Source organism: Leuciscus leuciscus (genome assembly GCF_965113295.1).
Source record: "Leuciscus leuciscus genome assembly, chromosome: 1".
Taxonomy (NCBI): domain Eukaryota; kingdom Metazoa; phylum Chordata; class Actinopteri; order Cypriniformes; family Leuciscidae; genus Leuciscus; species Leuciscus leuciscus.
Genome location: NC_138725.1, coordinates 28,886,428 through 28,913,437, shown reverse-complemented (window position 1 = coordinate 28,913,437; position 27,010 = coordinate 28,886,428). Strand labels below are relative to the sequence as shown.

Sequence of the window (27,010 nt, the reverse complement as noted above, 5' to 3'; positions counted from 1 at the left end):
TTCTCAGCATTCTAAATAAGTATACACCATCTTTATTAAGTAGCATAGGTCCTATACCCAAAACTATATTTTGTATCTTTATATATTTAGTTTCTTAAAAAAAATCTTCCCTGAATTATAGGCTACTTCACTGAAGTACTTCTGTTCGCTAGAAGTTCACTGCAACTTATCCAACATCCTAAAGATAAATTATTATAATTAGAAGATATTTCTAGTGTTATAAAATATCGCATATTAATTTTCCAAGCAAAATGTATATTTTAGTCAGAATTATTGCGCTCCTATTTGGCGCGCATGCGCGCAGCAGCGCTCGTTCAATATGAAAATTAGCAGCAAAATGGATACATTTGCATGACTTTTGAACATTTACAGATGGATCGATTTGATCCACGATCGACCTCTAGGGCTGCTTAAGAAACGCGTGCACACGCAATTATCTAGACTAGATAAACCTGGATCTAATTAGTGAGATTGCGTGAGCTTCAATTACCTTTTATGGAACCACTTTAGCCCCAACTCATTTGTTAGGCTCATTCAAGTCCGGTTTTGGAGTTTAATCCCCACTTTTCTAAGCGGCTTTTATGGAACAACCCCCTGGTGTCTTCAATGTTGGCAATAAAAGATATTTTGTACATTTTACTCATTTTAAATGGTTAACTTTAAAGGAATTCATTTGATTAATTATTACTCAATTCTAATTTGTTAAATTTAATTAATAATATTGCTTGTAATCTGTTGCCTCATTTTTATTAATTAGATATCAATAAAATCAATGTATTCTTTTTTTTACAGTGTATATGCCCATTGAAAATGAACGCGTTTTAGTACAATACAAAATACATTAAAGAACCATATATTGTGTACTACTGAGCATTAACATGTTTAATGGAGCGGAAGATATGTGACAGACATAGCTGCCTATACACAGTAAATTCCACAGTGTTAAATCAACACTGCTCAGAGCAAATATGGTCCCACTCTACAGAGTGTTAAAGTAACACTAAAGCGGTGTTAAAGTTAATGAGATAATTAAGTGATTAATTTAGTGATGATTGAGCATTATTGAAGACACCTGATGTTAACAAGCAGAATCACTGAAGGAGAAAATCATAAATTGTAAGTTACCATTATGGTGATGGGTGTTTGCTTTAGTTGGGCTCTTGACCCTTATATGTTTACTTTAAATTTTACTGTTGTTTGTCTGCTGTTATTGATGTATAACAGTCAAATGAACAAAGTAAAAGTGTGATCTGATAGTGTTGGTTATGTTTTGACATAATCATGCTGTGATCTGAAAAATGAAACTTATTGAGATAGTTTGGTTTATCTTGTTACCAGCAGCTTTGTGATTTTAACAGCATATGATTATCAATACTTTACTTGTAATCCAAAATATTTCATAAACATTATTCTGATCAAAACACTTTCAAATTACTTTATTTAGAAACACAGACATCAATAATCAGCCTGTGAATCTCAACAATGGTGACAATAATAAAGCATGTTGCAGTGGCTGCCACCAATCACAACTCATTAATGGCTCCCATCATGCATTGCGGTATGAATAAATTATGATCTGAATTGTCTATTTAATTTACTTTCCCTAATTGAATATTCTGCTAGTCACCATTGTTGAGATGCATAGACTGAATCTTGACGTCTGTGTGTGCCTAAAGGAAATATTTTTTTGTTTTAAACAACTTTTAAGAAATCCTTTATATTATATAAAAAATTCTGGATATTTATGCAGATTCACAGTTATTTTGTAACCAACAACATAAATCGAAGTCAGAAATAGGGATCATAATGAGTTCAGTGATCAAGTTCAAATGATGAATTTCATAATATAACCAACACCATCAGATCACTTTTTTTTTTTTCTTTGTTCATCTGGCAGTTATAACTCAGATACAACAGCCAAACTAACTCTAAAGTAAACATATAAGGGTCAAGAGCCCAACTAAAGCAAACACCCATCACCATAACGGTGGCTTACAATTTGTGCTTTTCTCCTTCAGTGATTCTGCTTGTTAACTGCAGGTGTCTTCAATAATGTTCAATCATCACTAAATTAATCACTTAATTATCTCATTAACTTTAACACCGCTTTAGTGTTACTTTAACACTCTGTAGAGTGGGACCATATTTGCTCTGAGCAGTGTTGATTTAACACTGTGGAATTTACTGTGTAAGTATTGTAATGGTGCACAGTGTTGCAAGATTGGGATGGTGATTTCCAGCCCAAAAGCTCACCAAAACCCGCCGACTCAAAGAAAAAAAACGGCCAAAATTTTACTGCCAAAATAATGTGATATCATTTTATTACCATGTCATTCAAGGTTGATGAGCACCATTTTTTTCTCCTTAAAACAAAATAATGCTGATAAAAAAAAATAAAAAATAAAAAATCAGGGCAATAATTAGTCCATTAAAAGTCCAGGTGAACACTGTCAAAACAGCAATCAAGAATTTACCGATGACTTTAACCCTCGGAAGTACACGCTGCAGAACATAACGCAGAATTCAGCAGTCAAAACTGATTCATGATTCAAACCTTTTTCAGCAGTTGTCAGGGATGAGTGCAGTCTGGACGGTGTAAAAGTTGCAGATGTCAGGTTAGGCTAGTGTGCACATGACCATGGACAGGAATTCCCATATTCGATTTCAAATCAAGTCATTCAACAGTGCTCTGTCCTCTCAGAGTTATATTCACCATCGATATATATGCTGTTTTAAAAACTGTGCTTTTTTGTGTTAACGGCTTTTAATTGTAAGAGATGCCATAGAGCACAACATAAATGTTTTATATTTTAAAAAAACGTATCGTAAAATATGTAAAAGTCTTATTTCGCCTTTAAACAAATTAAGGCTTGAAAGATGTCTTCAAATAGAGCACAAAGACTTAAATTAATGAAGTCATGTAGTTGATTGTTGCATTGCATGTATTAGAAAAAAAGAAATGTTGTTCCTCAGTATCAGATCGTACTGTAAACGTTACATTCCTGAATGTATTGTATGTACTGTAAGTTATGTTAAAGGGTTAGTTCACCCAAAAAGTAGCTCATTTACTTCGAGCCGAAATAGCTAAACTACTGAGCAAAGGGGCTATAGAACCCCTATCTCTAGCTCAGAGCGAAGGGGGCCTGTACAGCAGATATTTCCTGGTGCCAAAGAAAGACGGGGGTCTCAGACCCATCTTAGATCTAAGACGGCTGAACAAAGCGCTTTCAAAGCGCCCGTTCAGAATGATCATGACCAGACAAATCCTCTCGCAAGTTCGCCAGGGGGACTGGTTTGTGTTGATAGATCTGAAAGACGCGTATTTCCAGATACAAATAGCGTCTCGTCACAGGCGATTTTTGAGATTCGCCTTCGAGGGCCAGGCATATCAGTATACAGTCTGATCTCAGCCTGTCTTTAGCACCCCGTACGTTCACGAAGTGCATGGACGCGGCCCTCGCTCCCTTGAAAATTCGGGGAATGCGAGTTTTGAACTACTTGGACGATTGGCTAGTTCTGGCTCAGTCTCGTACAGAGCTCATAGTACACACGACCATTTTGCTCGAGCACCTCGAGAAATTAGGTCTCACAGTCAATTGGGCGAAGAGCTCTCTGTCTCCCAGTCAGGAAATATCCTTTCTGGGCACAGATCTGAACTCGCTGTCAATGACAGCTCAGTTATCGCCACAACGCACACTGGCTCAAACAGTTTCAAAGGATGCTGGGTCTCATGGCCGCAGCATCACCAGTACTTCAGCTGGGGCTCCTTCGGATGCGCCCACTTCAGTTCTGGTTGCAAGCGCGTGTGCCGCGCCGAGCGTGGACTTCCGGTCTTTTTCGTCTCAAGGTCGATCAGAAATGCATTTCAGCTCTGAAACCTTGGACGGCGACTGACTGGTACTGGTCAGGAGTAAGCCTGGGGACTTCCTCGAGTGTGAAGGTGGTGTCCACGGACGCCTCCACCTCGGGATGGGGAGCGCTGCTCGAGGGCAGACTGTTCTTTGGCCTATGGTCAGAACGAGAAAAGCTCCTACACATCAACTGCTTGGAAATGATGGCAGTCTACAACGCGCTCAGGCGCTCCTATCCCCAGATAGCAGGACACCACGTTCTAGTCCGTTCGGACAACACAACAATCCTTCACAGGCTGATGGAACACCTCCTGGTTTGGGCCCAGCACAATTTGCGCTCACTGAGAGCAGTTCATGTGCCCGGCCACTTGAATTTGGGACCAGACAGACTGTCCAGGAACAATGTTCCGACAGGAGAATGGTCCCTACACCCACAGACAGTCCAATTGCTGTGGAAGAAGTTCGGCAAAGTGAAAGTAGACCTGTTTGCGTCTCACTGCCCGATATACTTCTCCAAGAGCAGGAACGCGCTGGCCCACGTGCTTTCCCCCATTACGCTCATACCTCAGGTAACAGCGGGTCAGGGAAAGTGGATGTTCGGTGCTACTAGTAGCTCCATTCTGAAAAAAAACAGGTCTGGTTCCCAGTTCTGATGCAACTAGCGAGCTCTTCCCCATGGCCGATACCTCTGAGGAGAGACCTCCTCACCCAGGCCAAGGGCTCGATTTGGCATCCTCGCCCGGAGCTTTGGGCCCCACATGTATGGGCCATCAATGGTTACCCGCTCACCTCCCTTCGGGAATACTAAACACAATCACGCAGGCTAGAGCTCCCTCTACGAGACGGCTCTATTCCTCAAAATGGTCTGTGTTTTCTAGCTGGTGCACAGCCCATGGCGTGTCACCCCAGGACTGTGGGGTGACGAACGTTCTTTCCTTCCTACAAGAGCTTCTGGAAAAGGGCAGAACCCCTTCCACGCTCAAGGTCTATGTGGCGGCTATAGCAGCGTTTGTTAAATCAACGCTAAGCTAGTCACTCGGGAAGAACGGTCTGGTCATTCGCTTCCTAAGAGGAGCGAAGAGGTTAAACCCTCCCAGACCCCCTTCAGTTCCCATATGGGACCTTTCCACGGTCTTGGAGGCCATGAAAGGTGCCCCATTTGAGCCAATCCAATCTGTGGATATCAAACACTTGTCCTTCAAGACAGCGTTTCTTTTGGCTCTCGCTTCAGTTAAGCGTGTGGGGGACTTACAAGCGCTTTCAGTAAGCGCGACATGTATGGAGTTTGGGCCAAATGACTCAATTGTCAGGCTTAAACCGAGACACGGGTATGTTCCTAAATCCCTCAACACACCGTTCAGGTCCCAGGTCATTTCCCTGTCGGCCTTACCGTTCCCTGAGGAGGAGAAGGACGCCGCTTTGCTCTGCCCTTTCAGGGCATTAAGAGCTTATGTGTCTCGCTCGTCTCCCTTCAGACAGACAGAGCAGCTATTCGTTTCGTTCTACGGACGCTCTAAGGGGCTAGCTGTAACGAAACAAACCCTATCCAGATGGATAGTGGATGCCATAGCGCTGGCATTCATCTCTAAGGGCCTACAGTGCCCATTAGGTGTCAGAGCGCACTCCACAAGAGGCATGGCCTCTTCGTGGGCTTGGTCCAGTGGGATTTCTCTACATGATATCTGTATGGCAGCAGGCTGGGCCTCCCCGTCTACATTTATCAGGTTTTATAACCTAGAAGTTCCCGCTTTCCAAGCTAAGCTGTTGTCGGTCTAAAAGCCAGTACTATCTGCCCTGAGGTCGGCTCAGATGCTGGAAACTGTTCGAGCGATGCTCACGGATCGATCATACAGCCCTGAGGGCAACTGTAAGACCCATATTTTTCATCAGATCAGGCCAATAACTTTGCCCTGACTGCGTGGAACACTATTATTATAATGCTCCCTGGTGGGATGCTACCTATTCAGGAATAATGCTTTAGCCTCTCTTCCTGGACTCTCTGTGAGTCCCTGATGATCATGTACCATGTGGGCCCCGGGCACATGCCCTTGGGACTTTGGTATTGGATCTCAAGCACGCAAGGCGTTTTACATTGTGTTCCCCAAGTGTAAGTTCTTACGCAGTACGAGAGAACCACTCGTAAGAGAACGTACTCGGTTACTAATGTAACCTCGGTTCTCTCTAGAGAGGGAACGAGTACTGCGTATCCTTGCCGTGCCTGCAGTTCGCTCTGGTTCGCTCCGGCGATGAAAACCAGTGAAGCAGCCTCTCGACGCTATATTTATAGCCCTAGGCCATGCCTATTTCGGCGGGACGCTATGCAAATGGCCGCGAAGCATCCCCATTGGCCAGGCGTCACCAGGGCCTCTCTCGATAGGCTGCTGCAGTTGCCGCAGAGCAGCCAATAGGCGCTCAAAGGTGCCTCGCCTATGTCTGTATACTGCTGCAACGCGTTTTGCATTATATAAAAATTAAAGGATAATTTTTGGCTTCAATATCTCACGGAAAGAGACTTTCCCCCAAGCGTAAGTTCTTAAGCAGTACTCGTTCCCTCTCTAGAGAGAACCGAGGTTACGTTAGTAACAGAGTACGATTTTTATACTCTCTTTTCCAGAGTACTTACATTTTAATTATGTATTGGTATATAAAGTTATTTTCTTTTGTTTTCCAATACAAATATCTAAACATTTCCTTTTCCCTTTGAATTAAGCAGATTCTTCTGAGTCCAATGGCAGATATTGTTCTTGTTTTAATCATCACTTATCAATTTCTCAGAAAATAGCACTTCTTATCTTGAGTAATTTGGCTTCTCAAGTAAATGTATCTTGATTTAAGGACCTTTAACATTTGTGCTGGTAAAAAAAAAAAAAAAAAATCAGAAGGTAAAGTTAAGACACATTAAGCATTTTTCATATTAAACATGTACAATGTCCCTGAAACAGGGCCTTTGGTTTTTATGTGTTCTCATATTCCGGATGATCTTTTCATTTGCCTCAGATTTCACACATTCCTTCTTCATGTGTCATCAATCCTCTGAAAAACAGGCTTGTCAAGATCAGACCAAGACTCAGAACATGGGTGTGTAAAGACATTTGTATGGTGTTATTAGTTCTTAGTTAGAATTTGTATGCAATTATACACTTGTTTTCAGTAAACTGTGGTATATTTGTATTATTTATTCATATATTTGTTTTGGCCTCCAAAAACTCTCCAAAGAGCTGCTGTTTTTATCAGATTCTGATAATTCATTTTCTCTCAATGCCTTGGTGTTAGCCTGCATATCACTAGGAACTAGTTTTGACATCGCTGACGTGCCACCGGACGCAGCACCACTGGACATAGCACCGCCATAGTTACCATCAGCAGACACTCACTTTTGTTCTTCATTTATTAATGCTTGCTGAACAAACTACAGCATTAAAATGTCCAACTTAGTTTCCAGTGCTTGGTGGCAAGATACCCAGTAGTGTTACAATCTGGTCCTCCACTTCAATCACCGCACGTATTGCCTCTGGCTGGACAGTTAACTCCCTCATTCGTTTCAAATGTTCAGTTATGTTTTCTCCTTCCTTAATTTCACATCTTAAGTATTTTTTCTTCAGAAATAGCTTGTTTGCAAGAGTGTCTCTCTCAAAATGACCTTTTAGCATGTCCCACGCTTCCTTAGGGGTCTTACAGCTTGTCATCAGGTACAACTACAGCAAAATCCCCAGTCTTAGGGCGTTTTTCCACTGGGTTCGTTTGCTGCGGTCCGAACCCGAGTGCGCTAGTTCCCGGCGCCTCCCGCAGCGTTGGTCTGGTTTCACACTCAATTAGTTGTATCGAACCCAGGTGCGTTTGCAGTGATCTTACGTCATCGCAAACGCAATCAAACAATGATATCGACAGTGATACGCATGCGCGGGATACTATACTTCCTGAACAAGCGCGCACCCGAGTCCGTGTTGCTTGCACATTAACGCGAACCGCGCCACGGTTCGGGAGCAACCGAGCTCAGACCACCTCCTCCAGGTAGTCTCGGGTTCGGTACTCTAGTGCGCACCCGGGTCCGATGACAGCGTTCACATTAGCGATTTTTCATGCGAACCGTGCCCCGGTCCGCACTAAACTGCCAGTGTGAAAGCGCCCTTAAATTAACACTCTCAGTGTTTATATGAGTCCACACTCAGAGTGTAATAAGTAACACTGAAGCAGTGTTAAAGTTAATGAGATAATTAGGTGATTAATTTAGTGATGATAGAGCATTATTGAAGGCACCTGCTATTAACAAGCAGAATCACTGAAGGAGAAAACCGTAATTGGTATGTTACCATTATGGTGATCAGTGTGTGTTTTAGTTGAGCTGCTGACCCTTAAATCATTAACTTTAGATTTTGTTTGACTGCTATTCCTGAGTTATTACAGCCAGACGAACAAGTAGTAAAGGTGCTGTTGGTTGTATTTTAACATAATCATTTGACCTGAATCACCGGACTCTTACAGAGCCCAATTTCTGAGTTAGATTTACTTTTGTTAATTATAGCAGCACTGGCCTAGAAAGCATAATATTTTTAACTATTACAATGTTATCCAAATAATTTCTTACAAGTTGTTCACATTTTTCAAATACAGACATCAATAATCATCCTGTGAATCTCAACAATGGTGACAATAATAAAGCATGTTGCAGTGCATTCTGGGTGCCACCAATCAAAACTCATTCATGGCTCCCATCATGCATTGCTGCATGAATAAATAATGAGCTTATGTTCAGAGTTGATGTCTGTGTGTACCTACATAAAATAATTTTTGAGAAGATGTTTTTGTTTTATTTATTTGATCATTTGGATTTCATTGAAAAGGCTAAAATGGCATGCTCTACGAGGACAGTGCTGCTATAATCCATACGGTAAACTTAACTCAGAAATTATGCTCTCAATGAGTTCAGTGGTTCAGACCAACTTATGATTATGTTAAAACACAACCAACAACATCAGATCCCCTTTTCTCTTTGTTCATCTGGCTGTTAAAAAGTCAAGGGTCAAGAGCCCAACTAAACTAAACACTGATTTAAATTTTACATTAATTTTCTCCTTCAGTGATTCTCCTTGTTAACATCAGGTGTCTTCATTAATGCTCAATCATCACTCAATTAATCACTTAATTATCTCATTAACTTTAACACTGCTTCAGTGTTACTAATAACACTCTGAGTGTGGACTCGTATAAACACTGAGCAGTGTTAATTTAACACTGGGGATTTTGCTGTGTAATACTAAAAGAAGAAACTCAGGAGTCACAAACATTCTTCAAACTTCAAGGAAATAGTACAGTATCAATATCAGATAGGCAAAGGTCATAAGCAAGGCAGATTATTCAAGAGGCAACAAAGATCAAGGGTAACAAAGAAAACAAAAGATGTACAGTCAACCAATCACAAAATAAACCCAGACAGGAGAATCAAAATATCAATGTACAGTGAGGAAAATAAGTATTTGAATACCCTGCTATTTTGCAAGTTCTCCCACTTGGAAATCATGGAGGGGTCTGAAATTGTCATCGTAGGTGCATGTCCACTAAATGTAATCTATGTGCATGTAATCTAAAAAAAAAATCCAGAAATCACAATATATTATTTATTTGTATGATACAGCTGCAAATAAGTATTTGAACGCCTGTCTATCAGCTAGAATTCTGACCCTCAAAGACCTGTTAGGCCTAGTCCACACGGACACGGGTATTTTTATAACCGGAGTTTTTGTTCCTGCGTTTAAAAAAAAATCCCGTCCACACATGCTCGGTTTAAAAGAAATCTCCGCCTACATGAAAACGCAAAAAACACGCTTTCAATCAGGCTTCAATCAGAAGCCTGAATCAGAAGCAAAAAACCCGGTTTTACTGTCTACACGACAACACTGCAACCAGCGTTTCTGAAAATCCTCACCCTGGCAGGGGTTTTCAAAAATGTTCGGTTTCAGTGACCTGATACTGCGTTTCCGTGTGGATGAACGGCCGAACCGCGTAAAAAAAGTCACGGTTATAAAAATACCCGTGTCCGTGTGGACAAGGCCTTAGTCTGCCTTTAAAATGTCCACCTCCACTCCATTTATTATCCTATATTAGATGCACCTGTTTGAGGTCGTTAGCTGCATAAAGACACCTGTCCACCCCATACAATAAGTAAGAATCCAACTACTAACATGGCCAAGACCAAAGAGCTGTCCAAAGACACTAGAGACAAAATTGTACACCTCCACAAGGCTGGAAAGGGCTACGGGGAAATTGCCAAGCAGCTTGGTGAAAAAAGGTCCACTGTTGGAGCAATCATTAGAAAATGGAAGAAGCTAAACATGACTGTCAATCTCCCTCGGACTGGGGCTCCATGCAAGATCTCACCTCGTGGGGTCTCAATGATCCTAAGAAAGGTGAGAAATCAGCCTAGAACTACACGGGAGGAGCTGGTCAATGACCTGAAAAGAGCTGGGACCACCGTTTCCAAGGTTACTGTTGGTAATACACTAAGACGTCATGGTTTGAAATCATGCATGGCACGGAAGGTTCCCCTGCTTAAACCAGCACATGTCAAGGCCCGTCTTAAGTTTGCCAATGACCATTTGGATGATCCAGAGGAGTCATGGGAGAAAGTCATGTGGTCAGATGAGACCAAAATAGAACTTTTTGGTCATGATTCCACTAAACGTGTTTGGAGGAAGAAGAATGATGAGTACCATCCCAAGAACACCATCCCTAATGTGAAGCATGGGGGTGGTAGCATCATGCTTTGGGGTGTTTTTCTGCACATGGGACAGGGCGACTGCACTGTATTAAGGAGAGGATGACCGGGGCCATGTATTGCGAGATTTTGGGGAACAACGTCCTTCCCTCAGTTAGAGCATTGAAGATGGGTCGAGGCTGGGTCTTCCAACATGACAATGACCCGAAGCACACAGCCAGGATAACCAAGGAGTGGCTCTGTAAGAAGCATATCAAGGTTCTGGCGTGGCCTAGCCAGTCTCCAGACCTAAACCCAATAGAGAATCTTTGGAGGGAGCTCAAACTCCGTGTTTCTCAGCGACAGCCCAGAAACCTGACTGATCTAGAGAAGATCTGTGTGGAGGAGTGGGCCAAAATCCCTCCTGCAGTGTGTGCAAACCTGGTGAAAAACTACAGGAAACGTTTGACCTCTGTAATTGCAAACAAAGGCTACTGTACCAAATATTAACATTGATTTTCTCAGGTGTTCAAATACTTATTTGCAGCTGTATCATACAAATAAATAGTTAAAAAATCATACATTGTGATTTCTGGATTTTTTTTTTTAGATTATGTCTCTCACAGTGGACATGCACCTACGATGACAATTTCAGACCCCTCCATGATTTCTAAGTGGGAGAACTTGCAAAATAGCAGGGTGTTCAAATACTTATTTTCCTCACTGTATGCCTGCTTCTGATATTTTCTGAAGGACCTCCTCAGTTGAAAGCCCTGAACCATGAGTAACCGTGCTATGACTTCTTTTCCACCAATGGCCAAAAGAAAGAAAGACCGCAAACTGGACGTTCTTTTAAATTGAGATTCAAGCAGCCAATCAGGGCTGGCTCTACACGATGTGATTGGCCTGACATGAGTTTTTTTTTTTTTTTAGCTTGAAAGCCAACGGAGAGTTGCTAGACTACCCTGGCTGCAAAATAAATGTTGCTGCCGCTAGGGTGCGTCTAAATTTACACTTCTGGCTATCTCTGTCACTAACTCTTCAGGTCTCATCTGTGTGTCAAAGAACCCAGGAGTATCAACTACAGACACAGATCTGCCTTTGTCTACATCTCTCATCATCTTCAAGCATCTGATTACTGTAGTGTCCTCCTCCATTCTGCTCTACCATTGTGTCAATCTTCTTCAGTAGATCATTCACCTGATCTCTGTTTCTCATGTCTCTATTGTTGAAGACGTGATATCTGCCTCCACACTGATCAACTAGATCTCTTAAAGCTGAGCTCTCCTGAATGTGTGTCTCTATGGCCTCTCCTCTCAGCAGATCTCCATGAGTGAAGAGAATGATGGAGTATTTTAACACTTCTTCACCAAACAACATCTCAATCTTCTTAATAATCTGTTCATCCCCTCCAAATCTGACACTGAACACAATGAGAAAAGCGTGAGGTCCAGGACTGGATAAATAAACACTTCTGGCTATCTCTGTCATTAACTCTTCACGTCTCATCTGTCTGTGATAGAATTCAGGAGTATCAACTACAGACACAGATCTGCCTGAAACAGTGGCGTGTTTCACTGAACATTCACTGGTTACTGGCATCACACTGATCTCAGATCTGAACTCTCTCTGTCCCAGTACTGTGTTTCCAGCTGCACTCTTCCCAACTCCACCACTGCCCAGAAGAACAATCCGTCTGGATGAGAGAGCGGAGACTGGAGTGTCTTTGATGTTCGTGAGGATTCTTTGTATTATTGACACTGTATAAAAAAAGAAAACATATCACACAATCACTTATGTTACTACAACATGTACTTTACTGCACTAATAAAATACAGTTACAGTAACATATAGTAAATACCAATTCAGTATCCAGATTAATCAGACAGTATCACTGCTAAACCAGTGATAAAGCAATACAAATTGACATGTTTTAAGCTATTTTTTTATTAATATCGACGTTTTTAAGTTATCTTTCACTGCTAATGTGGAAAGATTTAATGACATATTTAATATTTTCAAAGAATGAAGCCTAATTCCTTAATGGCTATTTAATGTTCACATTCCCTACAAATCAAAAAAAGCTTTTTAGACTTTCAGATCCTCTATAAAACTTTCAGAAGTGTCACTTGATCATGAGGTCCTATTGTCTTGTTGTTGAACACATGGTATCTCAAATCATATTTCTGAATGAGTTTCTTCAGTGATTCAGTGTCATTAATGAATTTATTAATTGTCATGTTTTCTTCTTCAGCTGTGTTCAGTTATGGGAAGATCAGATCATTTTATTGATTCGATGTTTTGAATTTCGTTCAGCAAAATTTATTCAAGCAAGTTAAAATGTTATATTTTCTATAGTTAAATTGATTCTCTAAACATGCCCACATATACTATCTTTGATCATATTCTGAAATAGGAAATCATTATAATGCAGCCAAAAAAAGCTTTGAAAATTCACATATTCAGCACATAACACAGACACTTTAAAATATTTGATTTCAGTCATTTCCACATAGTGAGAAAAAATTAATCTATGCAAATGTCCTGTGTTTCTAACATTACGCGTTTGTTTTTTAATATACATTTTATACTATAAACTACATGAAACAATCAACATACTTTGCAAAGAGTGTGAAGCTATCAGAGAAAAGATGTATCAGGCTACAACATAACATGTCAAAACTACACCTGACCAAAACCCTTTTTAAAACAAAATTGACTGAAGAATCATGATTTGTTCACGCACATTTGTTAGTGAATGAGACCCAGTGTTACAGATCATCATACATTCATTTTTGAATGTTGATTTTTGTCTGTATCTTTAAGTTTAAGCTACAGATTTTGGTTTCGTGTCAAGCTTACAGACGCAGAAAAGTGCATCACACTATAATGATGATTGTAAAGTCAGAATCAGAGCAGAAATATTTAAACACTGAAAACAAACATATTTATATTTCACAGAATGTTTTACATTGAGTTATGAAGTTCAACTTACTCTCTGTGTGATCAGTAACTGGACTTTGTTTCTGGTGATGTTCAGATTTCAGTTTTTCTTGTTCTTCTTTTTTCTTCTCTTCTTCTCTTTTCTGTCTCTCATCTTGTTTTTCTTTTTCCCACTGCATTCGTTCCAGTTTCATCTGCTCAAGCATTTCACTCTCCTTTTCTTCTCTCTCTTTTATTAGTGTTTTATATTGTTCTACTCTTGCATTAAACTCTTCTTCTCTTTTCTTTCTCTCTTTGTCATGATTCTGTCTTTCATTTTCTATTCTGTTCACCAGTGTGTCTATTTCCATCTGAATTTGGTCTTTTTCGGTTTTAATTTTTTCCTTTTCTTGTCTCATTTCCTCTATTTCATGTTTAAATGCCTCTCGTTCTCGTCTCATCTCGTCTCGTATTTCTCTCTGATGTTTCTCTTGTTCTATTATTTCTCTTTTGAGTTCCTCTTCTCTTCTCTTTCTCTCTTTGTCATGATTCTGTTGTTCTTCCACCATCATCATTCTCATTCTCTCTTTCTCTTCTTCTAGTTTGTTCATCTCCTCTTCTCTTTCTCTGACTCTGTCCATCAGGATCTTCATCTGTTGTTCTTGTTTTTCTCTCTCCATCTGTCTGAACCTCTTACATGAGTAGAAACTCCCTCCGTTTGCTTTCACCATGTCATCTATCTTCTCCAGTAGATCAGACACCTGTGTTCGGTCTCCAGTCTGATTATTATTGAACACATGATATCTGTTTCCACACGCTTCAATCAGGTTCATCAGAGGAGATCCAGGTTTTCCCAAACACTGTTCAATGGTTTTGTCCTTCAGATCGTCTCCTCTGGTGAAGAGGACCATGGTGAACATTAAAGATTTCTCACCAAATGTCTCTTGGATAATCTTCACTGATGTTGCTTCTTCTCGAGTGAATCGTTGTCCTAAATTGAGCACAATGATGAACACATGTGGTCCAGGCAGGATCATGGAGATGCAGTTGCTGATTTCTCTCTGGATCTCTTCATTAGTCAGTTCAGTATCAAACAGTCCTGGAGTGTCGATCACAGTAACGTGTCGGCCGTTGATGTCAGATGTTTCTCTCTGACTCTCTTTAGTCACTGACTCTTGAGATGTTTCTGCTGTAAACGCTTTTCTTCCTAAGATTGTGTTTCCTGTTGCACTTTTTCCAACTCCAGTTTTTCCCAGCAGAACAATCCTCAATTCATCTGGGTTTTCACATGAAACTGAAAATTAAAAACAGAACAAATCATACTGAAATTTAAGAAACCGTCTTCATTCATTCAAGTGACAAGATTATCAGAGGACTCTAAAATGTAGTGCCTTTTCATGTTCCATAACTTAAAACGTTTAATAAGCGTTGGCACAACTTACCCCATGCCTGTTAATATGCTGGTCAGTAACCACAACAATGTAGAATTTAATATAATTTCTTTTAAAAAACTGACACTCAAGAGAATACAGGAAAAGTAATGATAACCACTAACCAAACATGCCACATCAATGCAAGACTCAACACTGGGGAGAACTAAGGGCTTAAATACACAAAGAGAGGTAATCAACTGAACAGGTGTGTGAAACTAATTAACAACCAAGAAAACTAACTAGGGAACAAAGAACACAGGCAAAATGGGAACATAGTACTGACTGAAGAGGAAACCAAACAGAACTAAACATAACCCTGACATTATACCCCCCTTCGGAAAGGCACATCCTCGCACAATAACTGGGAGGGTGGGGGTCCTGGGGCAGATGGGGTGCAGGGCGAAGGGCACACAGCAAAAACTCCAGTGTTAAATTAACACTCCTGGGAGTACATATGAGACCACACTTGTAGAGTGTAAAGTGTTAAAATATGAGTGTTAAATTAACACTCAAGAGTGTTAAAGTTAATGAGATAATTAAGTGATTAATTTAGTGATGATTGATCATTATTGAAGACACCTGATGTTAAAAAGCAGAATCACTGAAGGAAAAAATCACAAATTGTAAGTCACCATTGCTGTGATCAGTGTTTGCTTTAGTTGGGCTCTTGACCCTTATATGTTTACTTTAAATTTAGCTTGTCTGCTGTAATTGATTTATAACAGTCAGATGAACAAAGAGACAATGTGATCTGATGGTGTTGGTTATGCTTTGACATAATCATGTTGTGATCCGAAAAACTAAACTTATTGAGATAGATTGGTTTATCTTGTTAGCAGCAGCTTTGTGATTCTTCAGCCTACGATTATCAGTATTTTTCATATAATCCAAAATATTTAATAAACATTGTTATGATCAAAAGACTTTCAAATGAATTTATTTAGAAACACATACATCAATAATCAGCCTGTGAATCTCAACAATGGTGACAATAATAAAGCATGTTGCAGTGGCTGCCACCAACAACAACTCATTAATGGCTCCCTTCATGCATTGCGGTATGAATAAATTATGATCTGAATTGTCTATGTAATTTACTTTTCCTAATTGAATATTCTGCTCGTCACCATTGTTGAGATGCATAGACTGAATCTTGACGTCTGTGTGTGCCTAAACAAAAGTTTTTTATTATTTTTTCAAAACAACTTTTAAGAAATCCTTTGTATTATATCTAAAATTCTGGATATTTATGCAGAATCACAGTTATGCTGTAATCAACAACATAAATCATGGGGCATGGTGGAGACTTGGCTGACAAAAGCAGGGGGACAACTGATGGAGGCAAAGCCGAAGAAAGTGGAAACCCAGGCGGAGTCAGAGAGCAAATAAGACCACACAACATTGATGGCTCTAGAGAGCAAGGAGGAGCCACAACAATGAGCAACCAAGGTGGAGCCAGGGTATTGCGGCATATAAACTTAAAAACCAATCCAAACGCCGCAGCAAGCTAAGACATGTGGGTTTATACTGAAAACGCGTCACGCTGAACCATTGCACATGATGGGATGTCTTTATTGTTCCATTTCACAAGCTTAGAAAGAACCAACACTTACTTTAATAGATGCATTTCATAAGCCGTGCAAAGATACCTCAGACAGCATTAACAGAAGATGATGAAGATGGTGATGGTCAAAAGAAAGTTTCTCCACATGCTCACCCTACAGCCATAATCTAAACACCCCGCCATGCCACACAGGTGAGTCCACACACTAATACAGACACCAGAGGACTGAGGCGGAGCCGGTAGGACTGAGGAACAAGGCAGAGCCAGAAGAAAAGCGGAGCCTGACGGAGCCATTTTGGAGGGACAAAGCACAGCTGAAGGCCCAGAAGATCGGGATGGAAGCAGAGCAAACTCTGATCAAAGTAGAGCTGGAGGGACAAGTGAGTCGGTGGAGCCATAAGGACGATGGGCCCAGGTACAGCTGAAGGAGTCAAGGGATCCTCTTGACTAGGCAGAGCTGGAGACCAGACCTGAGGAAAATCCACACAGCAGAGTGGCGACAGAGGAGACGTCAAGGGCTTGAAGGGAAACAGTGGGTGCATGGCTGAGGAACTGTCTGTTATTGAAAGAGGAGGTGGAAGATGGAGGCTGGGGAAGATCCTCAGAGACACAGGAGACTTAGAGCTCGGTGGGACCAGTGGAGACACAGAAGACTTGGAGCTGGGCTGAACCAGCTGGGACAGAGGAGACTTGGAGCTGGGAATGGGGACCCATAGTTTACCAGCACCCACTCCACAAACGCTACGAAATTCCCCAGGCAGACATGCCTTTGTGCACTTGTTCAGGCTGGTTCTGAAAAACGTGCATAGTGTGTGGTCTGGAAAGTTTGTGAGGCACGCCAGGTCTAAAAAATCTTTGGTATGGTCCTCCAGGCTTTATTGCTCCTGCTCCAGGCAGAGCAGTTGTATGCCTGAAAAGTCCATGGTGGGGAAACAAAAGAGCAAAAAAAACCCCACAAATAATCTAATCTAGGTCTTGCGTTTTCTTACGCTATGCTGGCCAGTAACCGCGATTACAGAGAATTTAATTAATATAATTTCTTTAAAAAAACAGACACTCTGGAGAATACAGGAAAAGGAATGATAACCACTAACCAAACATGCAAGACTTTATACTTCTGCACCGAGTGTCCGCCGAAACCCACATCGTAGGCTGCGCACATAGCCGACACAGTCGTGAGCATTTATACATCTGTGTTCTGTCAGTAATACTCTGCACTTATACCGCCAAAACGCTAGGAGGTGATGGGGTTTCTATGCGCCTCTGTGTTGAGTTTGTTTGCCGCTGTTTTGAGTTTAGGCTACTACAAACAATGGCGACTGAAACTGAGTGGATCATGTTGGAATTGGAGCTGATTGTGTTAGTGTTAAAAAACAGTTACTTTTACTGAAATGACTTAAACCAAAATGCAGAAACGAGAGAAGGCGTCAGAGGAGATGGTAAGTACAACCCATGAAATGCGTAGGAGGAAATACGATGCTACCAAGCCGACAAATCACAGATCTTCCGGTCTGCATCATCGCGACATGCAGTTACATTTTCGGAGGGGAGCGTGCCAGGGTACGGCAAAGGGTACACAATTATTCATAGGCTACGCCGTACCTACTGCGTACGCTCGACACAGAAATATTGGGCTTAAGGGTTTAAATATACAAGAAGAGATACTCAACTGAACAGAAACAGGTGTGTGAAACTAATTAACAACCAATGAAACTAATTGGGGAACACAGAATACATGCAAAACTGGAACATAGTACTGACTAAAGACTAAACTAAACTGAAACTTATCAGAACTAAACATAAGACTGACAGCAGTAAGATTAGCAGTATAAGTGGATTCGGCCAGACATCAGATATATATATATATTTTTAAAGATTATCATATTATTGATTAATTAATTATAATATTCATCCTAACTAAAAGCTCTGTAGTTTTAGAATTGAACTGATTTTCTGGTTATTACCTTGTGACAATAAAAGTGTCTCTTGTGAATGAATTTTCTTCTTCATCTCTTCATATTTCATCAGTTTTTTCATCTGTGCCTCCAGAAATGACTCTGTGGAGAAAAACTCTCCTCTGTTTTCTTCCAGCATCTTCTCAACGTTCTCCATCAATGTGGACACTTGTGTGGTGGGACCAAAGAAATTATGTCGTCCTCCAAAACTCTCAATGACAGACTGTGTTTCTTCATTGAGCTCTGCTGTCTGATGCTCTGAATTCTGCATTATGAGGATCATGATGTGTTTGTTGATTCTTGAGCTGAAGATCCTCTGGATCTCCTCCATTTCGGCTTTGTCTTCATTATTGAGTGGATCAGGAATAATGAGGAGGAAAACATGAACTCCAGGATCACAGAGAGACACACAGCGGAGAGTCTGACACATCACTTCCTCCTCTGAGAGCCGAGTGTTGAACAGAGCTGGAAGCTCCACCAGACTGATCACATGACCATGAAGCTCCACGTCTGATCTTCTGTCTTTCTGCTGCAGGATCAGCTCTGATATGGAGGATTTTAATGTGCCATCGCTCCCACACACAACAAGATTCAGCTTCTCTCTTTCTGAAACTGATAGAAGAGGAAGACATTTAAAAACTGTTCATTTATCACTATAAACATCAAATATCATCACACTCACATCTTTTGGCCTGTTGCTTCATTGTGAAACACTGTGAACCTTCAGCACAAACCAGGTGCCGTCGATCGTTCATTTGCACAATGTCCTCAAACGTCTGCAGAAGATCATCAGAAGAGCTGCTTCTCTGAAGACTGAAGTGTCTGTTGCAGCATTTCTGAATGATTTTCTGTAGGATGTCATTGGTTTCAGTCGGCTCTTGTGTGGTGAGAACCATGGTGTGTTGATAAACCTCCTCAGAGAAAGAGTCCAGCACCTTCTCCACACACTCTTGATCTTCTGTTGAACACTGATCATGTCTGAGGAGCAGAACGATCACATGAGGTCCTGGATCAGACAGAGACACACACTCTCTCACGGTCTGTGTTATCTGATGATCTGAGATGTTTGTCTGGAGTAGCTGAGGACTGCTGATGATGGTCACATGTCTGTCCTTCAGTCTTCCTCCGACTCTCTCTACAACATCTGGAGGAGCTTCACTGTCAAACGCTGCTCGTCCTAATAAGAAGTTTCCCACTCGACTGTTTTCTGACACACTCTTCCCCACCAGAACAATCCTTATATCGCTCACTGAAACACATACATGAGCAACGTGTTATGACATCAAGATCTTTACCAAACTGGAAAACATCAGCATCAGCATCTGCTTTCAAGGTCTGAATTTCACATTTGTGTTTTGGAGGGACTAAAACTGACCAAATTAATCACATATCTTAATTTAAGTTAATCAGTGTTCATCTATATAAAGACTTCCCAGCAGGAACAGTATGCCAATGTGACGTCAGGAAAACGTTGGACTCCAACTAATCAAACGTCAGTTAGACGTCATATTTTGGTTGAAAATGAAAGTCAGGTTTTTAAGTATACAATTTCCTCTGGCTGCTATAATTATGTGTAACTGCACAACAACTACATAAATGTATCCACTAACCATTCAGAAACGTCCAGGTGTGTCTAAAAGTTGAGTCTCTCTTCCTGAGTCTCTCCGTAAGGCTGCACTCACTACTGGTTATTTCTGAGATTCTGGATAAGTGAAACTATTTGCATGTTTTGTTATTGCTGGCGTGTCTGAAGCTTGTGTAAAGGATCAGCCTCTTCTGAACAGGCCCAGGGAGCAGCAGCTCATTTGCATTTAAAGGGACACACACAAAAACGTAGCGTTTTTGCTCACACCCAAAAAGGGGCAAATTTGACAAGCTATAATAAATGATCTGGGGGTATTTTGAGCTGAAGTTTCACAGACACATTCTGGGGACACCATAGATTTATATTACATCTTGTGGAAAGGGGCACAATATGTCACTTTTAAGTACAATAAAGTATAGGCATTTGTTCTACTGTAAGTTAGACACTTTTAAGTGAAACTTCCCAGTTAACTTTTTTCCTGCCATAGAAGGAATTATCCGTGTTGAATTATATGTTTTCACTCTTAAACAGAAGGGGGAGCTATTACACATCTTCTGAAAGAGTACAGAATCTCCTGATCAAAACGCATGCGAAGAAGAAGCAGAAACACAAGGAACAAGCATTGCTGACGCACATTTAGGGCTGTTGCGATAACCGCAATATTGTAGTACAGCGCTACTTACAAAGTCGAGCACAGAGGAATGCAAGTAACCACAGCAACCGTGATATTTGCGTGTTTTCTTTTTTCATAAGGCTATACCCTTCTTGTTTTGAATTTCGTGCTTGTGTATTGAATGTAGGGATGGGCGATATATCGCACGATATTGTTATGCGCATCTCATCACAGTAAAGCCGGTTCCTTGATTAGTAGTAAATCGCCATCACCTGCTTTCAGATGGAGTGGCATTTACTACAAAGAGCCGTAGTTAACTGACAAGCTGAGCCATATCGCATTAATATCGCGGACGTATCGGCAGCAATAATTAATGCGATATGGCTCAGCTTGTCAGTTAACTACGGCTCTTTGTACACAGCAAAAACTCCAGTGTTAAATTAACACTCCTGGGAGTGTATGAGTCCACGCTCAAGAGTGTTTAAGTTAATGAGATAATTAAGTGATTAATTTAGTGATGATTGAACATTATTGAAGACACCTGATGTTAACAAGCAGAATCACTGAAGGAGAAAATCACAGATTGTAAGTTACCATTGTGGTGATGGGTGTTTGCTTTAGTTGGGCTCTTGACCATTATATTTACTTTAGATTCTGTTTGGTTGTTGTATCTGAATTGTAACTGCCAGTTGAACAAAGAAAAGAGTTGTCTGATGATGTTGGTTATATTATAACATTCATCATTTGAACTTGATCACTGAACTCATTAAGATCCTTCTTTCTGACTTCGATTTATGTTGTTGGTTACAGCATAACTGTGAATCTGCATAAATGCCCAGAATTTTTGATATAATATAAAGGATTTCTTAAAAGTTGTTTTTAAAAAAAATGTATTTGTTTAGGCACACACAGACGTCAAGATTCAGTCTATGCATCTCAACAATGGTGATGAGCAGAATATTCAATTAGGAAAAGTAAATTACATAGACAATTCAGATCATAATATATTCATACCGCAATGCATGATGGGAGCCATTAATGAGTTGTGATTGGTGGCAGCCACTGCAACATGCTTTATTATTGTCACCATTGTTGAGATTCACAGGCTGATTATTGATGTCTGTGTTTTAAATGAAGTAATCTGAATATCTATTTATCAAAACAATGTTTATTAAATATTTTGAATTATAAGTAAAGTACTGATAATCATAGGCTGAAGAATCACAAAACTGCTGCTAACAAGTTAAACCAATCTATCTGAATAAGTTTCCTTTTTCAGATCACAGCATGATTATGTCAAAACATAACCAACACTATCAGATCACATTATACTTTGTTCATTTAACTGTTATAAATCAATAACAGCAGACAAACAACAGTAAAAATTAAAGTAAATATATAATGGTCTAGAGCCCAACTAAAGCAAACACCCATCACCTTAATGGTAACTTACAATTTGTGATTTTCTCCTTCAGTGATTCTGCTTGTTAACATCAGGTATTTTCAATAATGCTCAATAGTCACTTAATTAATCACTTAATTATCTCATTAACTTTAACACTCTTGAGTGTGGACTCATATACACTCCCAGCCCCAGGAGTGTTAATTTAACACCGCTCCATCTGAAAGCAGGTGATGGCGATTTACTACTAATCAAGGGAACCGGCTTTACTGACGAGATGCACATAACAATATTGTGCGATATATCGCCCATCCCTAATTGAATGTTAAAAAGTTAATAATGATAACAAGGCTGTGTTTATCATGGTGATTGGTAATGAGGTTTTGTGGATTTGCAATTAACAAGCCTAGACAGTGATTGAGAGAGATGGATTGAGCGCTTGCGATTCTACGTCTGTCGTTGAGGTCAAGTCATATTCAGGAAAAGGTTGCCGTGTCCAAGGAAAGCGAAATATTTGTCTTATCATCCTTTTAACATTTAAGGGACTGTTCACATATCGCTGCTTTTGCGCGCTCAAGTTAATTATTTCAAATGTAGGCCCGCAGCAGGCACACTCATACCGGAAGCGATGAGAAGCAGAGCTACAGCACACGTCTTTCGGTGGTGGAAATCCATTACAGAAACTTCCTCGTCGTTGTGGAGAGCACATGGTTGCATAGCATCGACAGACGCCACGGGAGCGCAATCGCTTTGGAAAGGAGACAGCGGCCCTCCTTCCATGCACTGAATGGCACTGGTCAATGCATTGAATCAATGCCTCGAATCAATGCCACTGGTCTCTATTCCCCTTATTCACCGCGCCTCCATCTTGAAAACCAAAACGAGGCTAGGGGGTAGGGCTGGGCGATTTAAATCGCGATATTGTTATGCGCATCTCGTCAGTAAAGCCGGTTCCTTGATTAGTAGTAAATCACCATCACCTGCTTTCAGATGGAGCGGCATTTACTACAAAGAGCCGTAGTTAACTGACAAGCTGAGCCAAATCGCATTAATATCGCGGACGTACCGCCAGCGATATTTAATGCGATATGGCTCAGCTTGTCAGTTAACTACGGCTCTTTGTACACAGCAAAAACTCCAGTGTTAAATTAACACTCCTGGGAGTGTATGAGTCCACACTCAAGAGTGTTTAAGTTAATGAGATAATTAAGTGATTAATTTAGTGATGATTGAACATTATTGAAGACACCTGATGTTAACAAGCAGAATCACTGAAGGAGAAAATCTCAAATTGTAAGCCACCGTTATGGCGATCAATGGTTGCTTTAGTTGGACTCTTGACCCATATATAATTAACTTTAGATTTTGTTTGGCTGTTGTATCTGAGTTATAACTGCCAGTTGAACAAAGAAAAAAAAGTGATCTGATGGTGTTGGTTAACAATCATCATTTGAACTTGATCACTGAACTCATTAAAATCCTTCTTTCTGACTTCGATTTATGTTATTGGTTACAACATAACTGCGAATCTGCATAAATGCCCAGAATTGTTGATATAATATAAAGGATTTCTTAAAAGTTGTTTAAAAAAAAAAAATCATTCTTTTAGGCACACACAGATGTCAAGATTCAGTCTATGCATCTCAACAATGGCGAGGAGCAGAATATTCAATTAGGAAAAGTAAATTACATAGACAATTCAGATCATAATATATTCATACCGCAATGCATGATGGGAGCCATTAATGAGTTGTGATTGGTGGCAGCCACTGCAACATGCTTTATTATTGTCACCATTGTTGAGATTCACAGGCTGATTATTGATGTCTGTGTTTTAAATGAATTTGTTTGAATGTCTTTTGATCAGAACAATGTTTATTAAATATTTTGAATTATAAGTAGGCTAAAGTACTGATAATCAGGCTGAAGAATCATAAAACTGCTGCTAACAATTTAAACCAAACTACCTCAATAAGTTTAATTTTTCAGATCACAGCATGATTATGTCAAAACATAACCAACACTATAAGATAACGTTTTACTTTGTTCATTTAACTGTTATAAATTAATAATAGCAGACAAACAACAGTAAATATTAAAGTAAACATATAATGGTCTGGAGCCCAACTAAAGCAAACACCCATCACCTTAATGGTAACTTACAATTTGTGATTTTCTCCTTCAGTGATTCTGCTTGTTAACATCAGGTGTCTTCAATAATGCTCAATCATCACTAAATTAATCACTTAATTATCTCATCAGCCCTAAATTCCGCTTCATCTGAAAGCAGGTGATGGTGATTTACTACTAATCAAGGAACCGGCTTTACTGACGAGATGCGCATAACAATATCGCGATTTAAATCGCCCAGCCCTACTAGGTGGTACACTACCGTTTCATCTCTTCCGGAATTAACAGTGAATTATGTTGAAAAATGGGCAAATAACGACTGCAAGATTCCCCAGCTGTTTTGCTGAAAGGTTACAGCAAAAGGATCGAGGGATATGTGCACGACGTGGAAGGTAATGCACAGACAATGACGGCTTTTTTTCTGAACTCAACATTAGCTAACGATACTTTTAAACAGAGCTGGAGCAGTCAGAGAAATACTAATGTTCAAAAATAAAGGTCAAGAGCTCAACTAAAGCAAACACTGATCACCATAATGGTGACATGAAACGAAACATTCCATAAAACATTACCATCTAAACGTCTGTTAAATCTAAATAAGACCGTGTGTAGATGTATGACAGAAATAAAGTCAAACTGGTAAAATAATAAGTGCAATAATGGTTCAAAGTCAGTAGTTTTTATTTCTCTTTTCTGTTCTTGTTTCTCTTTCCTTCAGTGAGTCTGCTTGTTATCATCAGGTGTCACCATTAATGGCCAATCATCACTTAATTAATCACTTAATTATCTCATTAATGACAGACACTACCTTGCCAATGGCAGTAACAAGTAACTGTGCGCTGAGTGACAGCCTGTCTATGCGCAGAGATGAAGGCCCTGTCCCAAATGGCACACTTCATATGCACTTTCGGTCTTGTTGACTTACAAAGGCTAGTGTCCGTTAGGTCCATGAGACCTTAGGGCAGGGGTGTCCAAACTCAGTCCTGGAGGGCCACTGTCCTGCAGAGTTTAGCTCCAACCCCAATTAAACACACCTGAACCAGATAATCAGACCTTGATTATCTGGTTCAGGTGTGTTTAATTGGGGTTGGAGCTAAACTCTGCAGGACAGTGGCCCTCCAGGACTGAGTTTGGACACCCCTGCCTTAGGGTGTCCCATTTGCAGAGTTGTATAGTCCAGGGGTCAGAAAGTAGAAGTCCTGCCATAGTTTATTCCACCCATGAACTCAGTCAGCTGATTTCACTAATTAGTTCTCTCTCCTGTCTGAATTAGCAAATCCAGGTGATTGGAACAAAATACTGAGGAGGACTTTTACTTTCTGAACCTGGACTTTACACCTCTGACTACATGTCAGCCAAGAGTAAAGAAATAAACCAGAACTGGACCTTATCTAAGCCACAAAATCTGTGTATATTAAATATGGAGTCATCTCAGCCTTAATAAGCCTGTTAACAAGCAGAATCACTGAAGGAAAGAAGAGAACAGAAAAAGAGACGAGCAGAAACACAAGAACTACAACTGACTTCAAGTTCAGCCACAGCCTCAGATGAAATCAACTGAAGATAAAAGAAGACATTAAATCTGTGAAGATCTCAGCAGAGGAGGATTAAACAACTCCACAAACAGCATTACCAGCTTCACTTATTACTAACCAGACTGACTTTATTTCTGTCAGATGTCTACAAAAGTTTTTATTGAGAATGAACAGAGGTTTAACTCTAATGTGTTTCATTTGAAGTCACCATAAGAGTGATTAGTGCTTCCATTAGTTGGGCTCTTAACTCTTATTATAAATTTTGTCTTATTTGGTTGCTGTGACAGTGTGTTTGTCAAACATGTGAAATGATATGCACTGATGCTTTTCAGATCTAACAATTGTGTTCCATTAAAATTTTCACATCACAAACCCTGAGTTACTGCAGTATGAGATCTAGCAGTATTATAAATGTCAATATAGTATTATTCATTATGAATCAGTTAAAAGAATTTCATAAACTTAAGCACTAAACGTTAATCTACTATGACAAGTATCAATAATCAGCGTATTAATCTCAACAATGGTGACAATCAAAAGTACCTTGCTGCAAAGCATGCTGGGTACCAGCATAGTACAAAACTCCCAGCATGCATTGCAATGTGAATAAATTATGCAGCTGAATTGTCCTATAATTTTAATTCTAAATATTTGCTTTTATTTTTTGCTGTTGTTTTTGTAGTGACATTTAGTAGCTTTTTTGTAATGTTCAGAGTTGATCAGTTTATCTGAATATTTTTGATTGTCACCATTGTTGAGACACATACGCTGATTGTTTATAAGTGTGTGTGTCATACTATATAAACAATTATTGTTCTCATGTTTGTTAAAATTGGGTGATTTCTAAATCCCACGAGGTACCCATATAATACTAATCCCGTGCGAATAGGGCTTAAGACTGTAGTCAGTTGTAGTTCTTGTGATTCAGCTCATCTCTTTTTCGGTTCTCTTCTTTCCTTCAGTGATTCTGCTTGTTAACAGACTTATTAAGGCTCAGATGACTCCATATTTAATATACACAGATTTTGTGGCTCAGATAAGGTCCAGTTCTGGTTTATTTCTTTACTCTTGGCTGACATGTATTTGGATTTGCTAATTAGCAGTTTTTCAGCGAGGAGATAGAAATCAGCTGACTGAGTTCATGGGTGGAATAAACATATGGCAGGACTTCTACTTTCTGACCCCTGGACTATACAACTCTGCTTAGCATATTTGATTTAACAACAAAAAAAAGAGCCATTTGAGAAATTTGTTTAGCCAATTGTATGCAACAATACAATTGCAAATTTTGCACTTAAAATTTACAGAATCTAGACACACCATATGGTT

At 40.0% G+C, this 27,010-nt stretch overlaps 1 protein-coding gene and 1 long non-coding RNA gene across 2 annotated transcripts in view; both read right to left on the bottom strand.

The window, feature by feature from the left end:
* The window catches only part of LOC309503446, a 411,057-nt gene that overhangs the window by 155,832 nt on the left and 228,215 nt on the right, over positions 1 to 27,010 (bottom strand). The window lies entirely within an intron of this gene.
* The window catches only part of LOC309498206 (GTPase IMAP family member 8-like), a 30,976-nt gene continuing 11,951 nt past the window's right edge, over positions 7,986 to 27,010 (bottom strand). The window contains exons 2-5 of the mRNA XM_082168770.1: positions 19,099 to 19,665; positions 18,426 to 19,028; positions 13,538 to 14,758; positions 7,986 to 12,302 (exon numbers count right to left, since the gene is read on the bottom strand). Of these exons, the coding sequence (XP_082024896.1) occupies positions 11,620 to 12,302; positions 13,538 to 14,758; positions 18,426 to 19,028; positions 19,099 to 19,665 (3,074 nt within the window). The 3' untranslated portion in view covers positions 7,986 to 11,619. The remainder of the gene's footprint in view (positions 12,303 to 13,537; positions 14,759 to 18,425; positions 19,029 to 19,098; positions 19,666 to 27,010) is intronic.